Below are 12,108 nucleotides of genomic sequence, written 5' to 3'. Positions count from 1 at the left end.
TTTTCTTATCTATAGTTTCCTCGTGCAAGTCCAAATATGCCATTCCATCTTCAAGACCTCTTGGACTACAGTTACAAAACAAGTCTTAAAATGAAAGATTCTTTTTGCTATACATATATATCACTTAGATGACAATAAAAGTCTTCTGACCATCTCTCAGCCTTCAGCAGCCAGATTTTTGGTTCCAAATTAAACAAGTGATGTAATTTATGGATTTCAAATAACAAAAAGTGATTAACAAAATCCTCAAATTATATAGACTGCAATCTTGTTGCTGATAACTCAAGTATGTCATTCCCCCATTCTCCACCTCTGATTTTAGATACTTATCAAGTACTCAAATAGTTCTGTTATCAACTTCCTAGTTAAAAAAATGATCATTTAGCTGAAACACAGAGACAAATATGTTTATTCTAGGTAAATAAATTCCAAAGTATTTTCACAAAATTCTGTCAAGTAAATCAACACAATATTTCCAAAGTTTTGTTTTCTTTTGATTGTTTGCGAGGGAGTGTTAAAAGCTTCAGAAGTCATTAAACAGCAGAAATCAACAGAGAGCAGAATCTATAAATATGTTTCAGTACAATATTCCAAGGAGAGGGAAAACTACCTGTTGGGACAGATTCAGTTAAACCTGACCTAAGGTTTAATGGTTGGATTCTGTTTCTGTAACTTAAGAGCTGCTTCCACAGAGACATGCTACTTGAACCCCAGGAATTTGGGAGCTTTTTTTAGAGGCAACTATCTTTTGGCAAGGGGTTTACTGAAAAGTCAAGTGTTTCATAGGTTACCATAACAACAAAATGTAACACCGAAAAAACCCTTAATGACACATTCTTAACCAAAATTGGTGCATGAAGAATAGTTATCCTGGAGCTCCCAGCATGATAATTTAAATACTTGCAAGGGAAGGGTACCAATTTTTTCCCAATCCTTCTCAGTCTGCAACAGAAATAACACCACTGCTCTTATAGACTAGAGAAAAGTCTGACTCTGCTGAACCAGAATTTAACGATCATAGAATCACAGAATCATTTAGGTTGGAAAGCCCTTTAAGATCACCGAGTCTGACATTCCATACCCCCAAAATCTTTGACCAGATTAACTTGAGAGTGAGATTCTTTAATCGAAATCTAAATTCTCTGACCTCTTCTAGCACTCACTAGTTTCCTAATTTTCTGAGGCTGCCATTGCTCCAGTTAAACACCACTATCAGCAGAGGTCAGGATAAGAAAGAAACCTTTAGCTTTTAGATAGCCCAGGTCAAACCTGACAAGGGTTTTGAATAGAATGACAGCGACACTGCCCTGAATAAACCAGCAAATGGAGAACCACTGCAGAGAGCAAAGCAATAGGTGATACATTGAATCTGCTACTAAAAGCAAGAAGACTGCTGTGTTTTGTGCTAGTTACAGTGGGGTTTTATGAAGTATGAGACATAACAACGAAGTCAGGGGTCAAAACTATGAATCTTCACAGTAGGCAGGTCGGGATATTACAGGGAATGATGCAATCCACTGGCCAGCTGGAGACAGAAATGGGATTTTTAAAATCCCGAATCATTATTTCAATATCATAATGATATCAGGGCTGCCTACCAGCTTGTCCATCAGTATCACTGCTGTCACATGAAGTGGCAAAACACTCAATTAACTTGTGCAGTTGTGTGAATACTGGACAGACAATTGCCAAGGAAACACCAGAAAATATGTTCACATGCCATTTTTTTCCAGATCTAAGATAATATGATACAAATGCAATACACAAATTTCAGAAATGGAATCTGGTGGCTTAGGCAGGGCTCTGGGGAAAGAAGGCAGAGTGAGCTGAAGTCTGGGAAATGTATGCTAAAATGATGAAAAAGACTCAAGGCTCAGTGGCTCTCAAAGGGCAGAAACAATGGAATTTAACAGAACAGCAGCTCCACAAGTTCAAAATTAATGAATCAACAGAAAAGTGAGTAAACATTCTGTGGAGCTGACAGCTGAAGTGCTGAGATAGTCATCAAAAGTAGAAGCACTGGCTTAGCAATTTATCATGGAAAATGGAGCACAATCATTGCTCTAGCAGCATATTTGATAAAGAATATAAGGCAGACACGTCCCTTGCCCAGATAATCTTACAGTCCAAATAATTTAAAATATTATCCAACACAAATCAAGAACTCATACACAGATCATTGATGATCTGTGAAATATTTGCCTTTGCCATGGAGCTGGTGCCTCAGTACTCCCAAATATTAAATTCCATTGCTTTCATAGTATTATGAACAATTTTCTGCATAGAAAGTTATCTGCTTCACTGGTTTTATTCTATTCCTAGCAGAAATAACACATTTTTAACCAAAAAAATTAGGCATATATTAGCCACATTAACTTTGAGGAAAAACTCCAATGCCTCTATGACTGCTGACATTTTATCACCTACAGAAACTAAAAAAAAAGAAAACCCCCAAACCCCAAAACTAACCTTAAATGAAGTTATATCACAAGCAATGAAAAAGAGCAAGCTGAAGATACAACAAAAAAATAATGACATGAAGCCAAAATTAAGCAAATTGAGGTGGATAAGGCCTGAAAGAACATACTGATGGATTTTAATCTGAGGAAGGACATGGAAAGAACCATTTTATTTTCCAATCTAGTGCCTGCAATAATATGGCAATTGCATCAGAAATTCATATAAAAGTGTATTAAACTTCATCTTACCTTACAATTTTCACCAGTGAGATGTTAACATATCCTACCCACAAACGAAAATGCATTTTATTGTTAAAACATCTGCTTCAGGACCCAGTTCTGTTTCGTTATGAATAATTATTCAGATCAAACACACTTAAATATCCACATTGTACAACTTTTCATGTTACCCATAGAAACAGGAATTGTTTATAGATACAGTATCATTCTACTTACAGTTACGGATATTATTCCAGTCAACTTTAACAAAAAATGGATGGCAGCAGAGTCCCTCATAACCCAGTCTTTCCTTCTGCCCGCAAAGCAGGCTCTGGATCAGATCAAGAAATTCACTACTAACTTTCACATCCTCTGGGAACTTCAGAAATCTCTGCATTAGAAAGAAAAGGATTTCTGCTCAGTCAGAAAACAGTTCCAGAACAGTAAGATTAAGTTTCATTATTCTGAGATACGTCAGGCACAAAGGATAAATATTTATACCATACAAATTAAAGTATTGTGCATTTTTTCTAAACAGGCTTTTATATGCGTTTACTGCAGTAAAGATAAGAAGATAGGAACAACCATTCCCAAGCAGACAAATGGTAGTCCCAGATCACCATCTTATGATGAACAATGGCCAATGGCTGTGCTTCCACAAACGGAAGAGTAAAACAAGACACTTTCCAGAAAATTCTCCCAAACTTCCAAGGATTTGTGGCTTAGGATTTTCTGAACCAGGGATGATGTATTGGCCAGATCTCAATGGATTCTTCTTCTATGAATTTTTCTAGTCACTCCTTGAACACATATAAACATTCAGCAGCTGCAAACTTACAGCAAAGAGCTCCCCAGCATGAGAATCTTCTATATGAAGTATCCTTTTTTGTTAGTAATGTAGTTACTGCTGGCTACTTTCATTTGATGAACTTAATTCCCATATTAGAAGAGATAATAGGTAACCATTCATTGTTCACTTCCTCCCAGCTACACATGATTTTTTTTTTTTTTTAAATTTTTCTTTCCTACTAACTTCTACCATTCTACGTGCTGCTTTTTGGACTAAGAACTAAACTAACATTTGCATCGATTATAACATCAAGATACTGTTCTTGAGTTCACCACTGGTAAAGTTGGGATACTTTTGCCTTCATATGCATTGGTTTAAATTCATTTACACTAAATTTCATGTGATATTTTAATCATGCAGACACTCAATATCCTCAAGTCTTTCTGCAGCTCTTCATAGCTACCTCTTGCCTTTACTATCCACAAACACTTAGTAAGAGTCAGAAACTTTATCAATCCACAATTCATCCTTTCAAATCCCTTTCTAGATTATTTTGGAAATGCTGTAATTGTAGTTGCCTAAGATGGACAGCTAAATCTTTTTTATTTCATGCACTGCAGATGGTTATTTTTAGGTATCTGTTACAAAAAATAACTTGATATCTACAATAATGAGACATATAAAACCAATATAAAGCATGTATTGTAATTATTTTATGAACATGACAACGTAAGGGACACCCATAAGCTCCTTTTCTCAACTGTAAGAACATAGTCTTTAGTTACAGTCTTTCTACTCAAGAACATGGATAGAATTCTCTCTACCTGGAAGTTCATGATGTTATTGAAAGTTTTTGCTGAAGTCCCTTCAGTGAACGGAGATCTTCCATAAATCATTTCATATGCAATGACCCCTAGGGACCACCAGTCACATTCTGGACCATAAGAAGCTTTGCCATCCCCATTCAATCCTGTTAGCATTTCTGGTGCCATGTAGTCAGGTGTGCCAACAGGTAGCTTGGCATTTACCTAGAAGCAAAGATATACCACGTGAAATTACAGCACTTTCTGTTTATTGTGATCTTGGTAATAAAACAAATCTTTTTTTCTTTTCTTTTTTTTTTCTTTAATGAGATACAATTTTTCAGCCCTCCAAGTGAATTTTAAGTAAGTCATTTTAAGCAAGGCTGTTAAGCGAAAAAGTGCAAGGTTAAGGAAACTGCTGATAAACAAACAGAAAGCAAGCTATTTGGTATAAAAAGAGTCAAATTATCGAGCTAACTGTTACTAGAAAGTACAATCGACTAAAGTAGAAAAGCAGCATTCTAAAAAGCACAGGATTACTAAACACTGATGTTTTAAACAGTATACATACTCTAGCACTACTACTTCAACTAATGTTAACAGGGACAGCATAGCTGAAATTTCAAAAATAGTCAAATTTAGACATAAATATTCCCTGCCCTCATTCCATTCTGTCTCATCCCTACCTTTTTACCTTGTGTTCATGATCAGCAAAGTACTAGTATTTGAATTCAGGAGCCAAAACTACAATCATTTTTGCACTGAGTGGCATAAAGAATGAAACAAAACAGTGGGCAGACTAATGCAAAAACCTGAAGAGGACTGAAAAAATATGAAGAAAAAATTTAAAATAATGCAATGCAGAGAAGCACTGAAAAGGGAAGAACAGGGAAAACAACATATTAATTGTCACAATACTAAGAAAACACTACAAAAAATATAAATTGTAAAACAAGACAGGAATCTGGTTTAGAATTTCATATTCTCACTTAGATATATTTTAATTTCAAATTAGCACTTTAAATTGTATGCAGTTACCTAAATTTACAAGCAGCTTATAAAAAACCTCAACCAATTCACAACTTTGAACATAGTGCTTTCTGGTGAGTAAAGCCCAGAACAGTGGAATGTGACACATTTCAATCAAGAGCTCCCCAGTCTTCAAAACTATGCCACCTTAGTTACAACAAACACAATTTTCAGTCCAATTATGAACAATTATAAATCCACGTCCTTCTTTAAACACAGCATTGAACAGTTGTGAGAATCTCTAGAAGTATGATTTTGTATTGCAGTGCAGCACCATAAGAAAGTAGACTTGCTTTTACTTTACTTGTGTATTAAAATTTTAATAAATATGTATCTACTGAAAGCTGAAAAAGATACTCGAGCTCATGTTTGAAAAGCCATTCATAAATGGAAAAATATCACTGTGAATAGATTCCACACTAGACAAGAAAGGCAGAACAAGGTATAATCAAGGAACAGATATAAAGTTAGTTTTCCCTTTTTGACTGAACTATCCAAACAAGCCACAACATTTAAATCCACATTATTACCGTTTTGTTTACTGTCATTTTGGCAGCTGACCCAAAGTCTACCAGTTTAATGTGTCCTGTTCGGTCAATAAGAACATTCTCTGGTTTGATATCTCTGTAAGCAAGAAGAAAGCAATCAGTACCTTTCCATACCGTTTCCCACTGCCACATCTAGACAACAGGATATCCCTATTCAGCTACGCTCAACCACGTGCTCAGTTGCATAAAACCTTAACAAGTGGGAGTCTTATTTCCAACTGTTGTTTTGTTTCTAAGTAAATACGAAAGTAGTAAGGTTCCCCTTATGTCATGGGAAGTTAATAATTGTTGACAGAAGATGGAAAGAGAAGGTGGTTTCGCACCTTGACTACATTGTAACTAAATTACAGTGAAGTATTATGTAGCCTTCTTTCCAAATTTCCTCACAACTTATTCTGTACATCTTTCAAATCCAAGCAGCTGCCTTGCATAAGAAAGCCACAGCCTATGCTCTAAGTGCAGCCACTACAGCTGCTCAGAACATAGAATACTTCATAACATTTCCAAAGCCTCAGAATGGAATAAATTTATTAAACACCAATATGATCTGAAAATGCATACAATAACAGCCTTCAAGCCTTTGATATGATCTTTAGAAAACTCTGTGATATTTAACTACTCCAACATCCTATACTGTCCTGTTTGCCAATCAGCACACAACAGGTTTTAAAAAATTACATTAATTTCCTGTGCTACTTGGTGCTAAAAGCAATCATCTTTGGAAAAGATTTTTATTTTTTATAGTGCAACATTAAGGCTTCTTTTTACTAAGCCTCCAGAAAATATATGTAACAATCCTTTCCTGATATTAGTTTGAACTTTACATCAAAGTTAATGCCTTTAGCTACAATTATAGTTGGAGTCTGATTAAATTTCTCTTCCAATGCATCATGCGAAACACTGTCCCGAAAGAGGACAGTATACAGAAAAAAAACCAAGAATGCATCATTCCAGAACATTTTTTCTGGAATGATACTGATCAAATGTTACGTGCAATGCAAAGCAAGCTTTACCTACCGATGTACATAACCCATCTGATGGACACTGTGAATGGCTAAAACCAACTCTGCAAGATAAAACTGCACCATACTCTCATCTAGTTGGTCCTCATATCGGTTTAAGAGTGACAGCAAGTCCCCTCCAGGCTGATACTCCATAACCTACATAAAATTTTAAATGAACAGATTTAGTTCATATATACAAAAGATATTCCATTCAACTCTTCCATACTACACTGGACACATATCAAACAATGGCATGTAATGCAGGAAAATTTACAGCACATTTCAATTGTCACATTGCACTTCAACATAACAATAGCAATAGTGTGCAATAGAGGAGAAAAGAAACAAAGAGTAGGCATTACCAAGTAGAGATTTTTCTTGTCTTGAAATGCATATTGTAACTGTGGAATCCATGGACTGCTGCTCTGAGATAATATACTGCGTTCTTCCTCAAAAAATGACACCTACAAAAAAAGGAAGTGTTCAGTTAGATCATTATGAAAATGAATTAGAATACATTAGAATCCCCTAGTTTTAGAAAGATTTGAGTCTGTGCCAAAGGCACACATCGCCAAAAAATTACACAGAAAATATTAAATGCTATTTTTTTGTGATGTGCACCTTTAAAAAAGTTATTTTACTCCTTTGTGTTTTCCATTCCCCTCCCATCTTCTGTTGTCTGGCTTGCGTCCAACTGAATAGTCCCTGCAGCAAAGGCCAGCTTCCCTTTCAAACTGGTGAAGCATCTACCAGTCTGGAGTGCAATCTTGCTTGACCTCATCTGGACTGGCCTTAATAAAATAAAACTAATCTCAAAAGAATGAGACAAGCAGAAAAAAAAGCTGGAACAATTATGGAGTAGCATCTTACAGCTAATTCAGTAATAGATTCATTGTAAGGTATTAAAATACAAGGCTTTCTTCAAATTATCCTCTAGCAACTATTTAATTATTCAGCTGTGCAGCAGACAACAAGAAATTAATTTTATTACAGAGATACTGCAAGTTCATTCAGATCAACATTCCCTACTTTCACTGACCCACACTCAACAAGACTGAGCAGGTGTCACATTCAGAGTAGTATCATACTTTGCTTTCTTGTCAACCTATGCAATTGCAAGAGTAGTTTTAGTTTATCTTCATTTCTGATAGCCACAAACAATGCTAAGGGATCCCAGGAGCAACCTAACTGCGCCATATATTGGGAACAACTGATGCAGATATTGCTGTATAAATTCACAAGGTCTTCCATGGAGTATCTCTGTCCTACTTGTCATCTCATGTCAGTGAAAGATTAACTTTGGTTTCTCACTAAACTATGATAACAACCTCCATTATCCCTTTTTTAAGTTTGCAAGTAACACATTTCTCAAGCTAGTGAGAGGCTCTGCATAAAAATCCAGTCACCACAGTTTGCCTTCACACCCACTCTTGACATTCTACGTCGCTCTTTAAAATAAAAAAAAAAAACCTTAATGAAAAGATTGCCTGAAAATTCAAGCCATCATCAAGCTGATCAATACTGATCCAGTATTTTCCTCATCTTTTTTTTCTTGTCTTACAATTAGATGGTAAGCTCTTTAAGACAAGGGCCATTCTTTATTTTGGATGGCACCTCACCCAACAGATTCGTAATCTATGACAATGGCTTTTAAACACAGCAAAACTGCAGACAAATATATTACTTCACTGAAATGTAGGTTGATCATTCTCAAAACACACTTTTAACTTAATTCTAACAGCAGTGACAAAAAAAGAAATGTTCAACAAATTGTAATTTATCGTTCTATTGTCATAATAGAAAAATATACATACGTGCTCCTGCGCCAACAAGGACTCCTTGCTCATCACTTTCATAGCATATACCTCACCAGTAACTTTCTCTCTTACTACTTTTACATCTGCAAAGTGACCACAGCCAACCACGCTCTTTACTTCAAAATCCTTCACACTGGGTTGCAGTTCCCTTAATTCAGCTATAGTATCTGCATCTATCAAAATAAAATACTTATTTTTACATTAGACAACTGGCATTTCATAACAAACATAACATCAAAAATGGGGAAAAAACAAAACAAAACAAATTTAGTTCCGGACTCTCACGAAATGTTAAATCATTCCTGAATATGCTTCTTAAAAAAAAACACAAAAAAACCCAGTATGCATAAGAACTAGAAAAAAAATGTATTAATGCATAGTTAAGACTGAAATATGGTACATACAAAAGAATCAGGAAATGTTAAGACAGTTCCCATAGCAACCATAATTCTGTCCCATTCATAACATCATAGGCTGATAGCCTCTTTTGTTTCTAATTTCTTTCCAACCATCCTTTACCAATACAAAGTGTATTCTCTAAATATGAAGGCTTTACCCAGACAAGTGGCAGGGTTTTCTCCTCTGCCTGTGGGAGGCACTAGGCTATTGTCTAACAAATAACCGCAGACATTTATTTCAGATATTCAGTTCAAGTTTCCCATTGACTAGTTTCAACCAGCATGCACTGTGATAATCAATTGCTCACTGGAGATTGTTCTAAAAATTCTTCAGACTAGCAGAAAATTGCTCTCCACTAATAATATCTAGAAACTGTTGGATGGAACTATTACAGAGGGCATGATAAGTTACTTTTAACCAAATGGCTTTCTAGTAGATCTTAATAGAAAAAGTGGATGAACTTGTGGTTTTTTCTTTTCCCCCAAAAGAATCTGAGCACATTACCAGTAAAACATTTACCCCATCAGAAATTATATTTCTGAAGCACAGAATTACAAGTTACACATGCAAAATTCAGATAACACATGGAATCCAAAAGATTACTTCAAGCTGAAAGACCAAAGGATTACCAAGTTCCTTTCTAGAATTTTTTTCCTCAGACCTCTAGTCAACGTTCTGCTCTCAACTTCTGACATCCTTCTATTGTGCATACTTGGACCTTTGCTGTATGCAGACTTGGACACTTTTAAAGAAAGCACCTCCTCAACTATAAATATAGTACAGACTAAGAAGGATGTACATTCAAGTCACAGGACTTCAAAAGCCACTTGCATTTGACCTTTTGGACCTGAGATTGCCAAGATCCCCTTTGCAATGTTGAGTCTGCCCACAAAAAGTCCTGGGTTACAATCATTAATGAATCAAAGCAACTAAAGCATTATTTAAACATTCAGATTCTTAAGAACTGTCTTTTAAAATGACACCTGAAAATTAGTCTAAACAAACTTACACTTCTTGACAAAGTTGCTAACGTGTTTAATTTTCATTAAAGCGGGGTTTCTGCATTCTTCAAAAAGAAGGAATAAAGAATCAAGGATGCCTTCCCGGGAGAGAGGAGACATCTGCTGTTGAGTCACAAAGAGTGGCTTCCCCTGGAAAAAAAAAGAAGCAACAGCAGATGGAGTCTCAGACAACAATGAAAAGCCTCAAATCAATAACATATGTATAGAGCAGATTATATATTATCCATTTCAAAATCACTACTTCAGAAATTAGACAAATGATACAGAAGTGTGAGGTAAATATATCGACTCACTATGTCTAGCTGTAATAGCTGTTACAGGTATTTTAGTTTTAGAGAAAGCAATCCTTTAAAGGTTGTTAAAGTTCAAATCACAGCTTTCTTGAAACTATCTACGTCCTGCTGATAGCTCTGATCTGACTGGTTTTTTTCTTGACATTGATTGTACCATGTGGGTTTTTTCATGGTATAAATAGTTTAAGCAATCAGTATCCATATTGGCTCTAGAAGGAAAAGCTGCTGAACCTCAGATGATCAAATGGCAGCTGGTTAGGTAAATCCAGCTCCTGACAAACTCTCAACTACATCACCCATGAAAAAACTGCAGATTACAGGACACAGAATGCAATATTCCATCTTTATGTGGGAAAATCCACTCAGGCTGAAATGTTAACAGAGGCACATAAAAACAAGACAGCTATTATTCAATGAAATTTGTGTAAACTAGATAAAACACTTTTAACTTCAAGAAACTATCCTCCTCTTTTACCCATTCCTCCAAAGTGCCACAGAGGCGTGCTTTGAGTCTCCACACAAACAATCAAAACTGTATTTTGTTACACTGTAGACACAGACGAGACAGAGATCAGCTAATCCAAGGCCAGATGCTCTTTACCTGAAAGAGCAGATTTAGCCGAGAAACTCGGCTAGTGATGGGCTCCATCGGTCCTGCCTCTACCAGATTTCGGGCGCCACATTTAAACTTCAACATCCTTACAGATTATCTCATATAGAAGATCACCTGGAAAAGAGAACCGGGACTTTCAAGCAAGGCATTTGAATAGGTGACTTTAAATAAAAAACAGGGGATGAGGAGGGATATAATTTAAGCAACATTTGTATTTCCTCAGAGACAAAATTTATTAAAATTAGCAAGTTTGAACACGTCCGGAGTGTCACAGGAATTAATGTCTGGGTCGTTTGTTTTTTGGGTTTTTTCTGGGAAAGGCTGCTTGTTAAAACAAACCCCCAACCGGCGGCGTTTCTGGCCCGCGGAGCTACTGCCCGACCCAAAAGCCCGCGCTCCCACCTCAGCCACTCCAGCCTCCCCTCAGCACCAGCGGCGCGAGCCCCGGCCTCCAGCCATCCCAGAACCCCCCGCGCCGCTCCCCCACCTGCCGCCCCGCTTTACCGCCATCCAGGTTTGAACGGAGCGAAGGGCGTGTCCCGGCGACTATCACTTCCCATGACGCGCGCCAAGCACCGCCCGCCTCAGCCAATCCCCAGGCCGGTCTGGCGGAAGCGCAGCCGTCACGAGCCGCGGTCTGCCTAGAGGGAGGGCTGTAGTCTCTGGGGACGTCAAGCTGTGCGTCACTCCCCCGAGCGGGGCGAGCGGGCGGGTGGTTAACGGTTTTAACCGCCAAGTTGACGGTGTGGCCGCCCTGCCTGCCGCTGAGGGGAAGCGGGGAGGGGAAGGGAAAAGCAGGGCCCGGCCCCCGCAGCCGGGCAGGAGGAGCTGTGCCAGGTCACGGCGGTCGCATACGGCCGTGTGCTGTCACGCAGGTGCTGCTCTGCTCCTGCTCGGCGCTCACGGGTTCCTGTAAAGTGTACACCGCTTCTCCTGGGTTTTACCTCCCTTTTTTTTTTTTTTTTTTGCCTTCTTTGCCAAATCTTGAAAGACAAAAATGACTCATTCTTAATAGTTCTGACTGGAGTTGGTTCAACTGTAGACTAGATGTCATAGTTGGCAGCAGCTAACTGCCAGGTCGGACAGCCAGAGGGGAAATAAAAATGTTTTCA

At 37.6% G+C, this 12,108-nt stretch overlaps 1 protein-coding gene across 10 annotated transcripts in view; it reads right to left on the bottom strand.

The window, feature by feature from the left end:
• Nucleotides 1–11,553, bottom strand: part of CIT (citron rho-interacting serine/threonine kinase) — a 73,889-nt gene extending 62,336 nt beyond the window's left edge. For 8 of the 10 annotated variants that reach the window (XM_075769799.1, XM_075769803.1, XM_075769805.1 and 5 more), the window contains exons 1-9: nt 11,501–11,553; nt 10,985–11,110; nt 10,078–10,219; nt 8,667–8,842; nt 7,215–7,316; nt 6,866–7,008; nt 5,831–5,924; nt 4,293–4,496; nt 2,916–3,069 (exon numbers count right to left, since the gene is read on the bottom strand). In XM_075769799.1, coding sequence (XP_075625914.1) covers nt 2,916–3,069; nt 4,293–4,496; nt 5,831–5,924; nt 6,866–7,008; nt 7,215–7,316; nt 8,667–8,842; nt 10,078–10,219; nt 10,985–11,080 — 1,111 coding nt within the window. In that variant the 5' untranslated portion in view covers nt 11,081–11,110; nt 11,501–11,553. Of the gene's footprint in view, nt 1–2,915; nt 3,070–4,292; nt 4,497–5,830; nt 5,925–6,865; nt 7,009–7,214; nt 7,317–8,666; nt 8,843–10,077; nt 10,220–10,984; nt 11,111–11,483 lie in introns of all 10 variants that reach the window. The other 2 variants (XM_075769802.1, XM_075769800.1) reach the window with 2 other exon arrangements.
• Between the last annotated feature and the right edge of the window lie 555 nt (nt 11,554–12,108).

This window comes from Balearica regulorum, chromosome 17 (assembly GCF_011004875.1).
Source record: "Balearica regulorum gibbericeps isolate bBalReg1 chromosome 17, bBalReg1.pri, whole genome shotgun sequence".
NCBI lineage: Eukaryota > Metazoa > Chordata > Aves > Gruiformes > Gruidae > Balearica > Balearica regulorum.
This window is presented reverse-complemented; position numbering and strand designations above follow the sequence as displayed.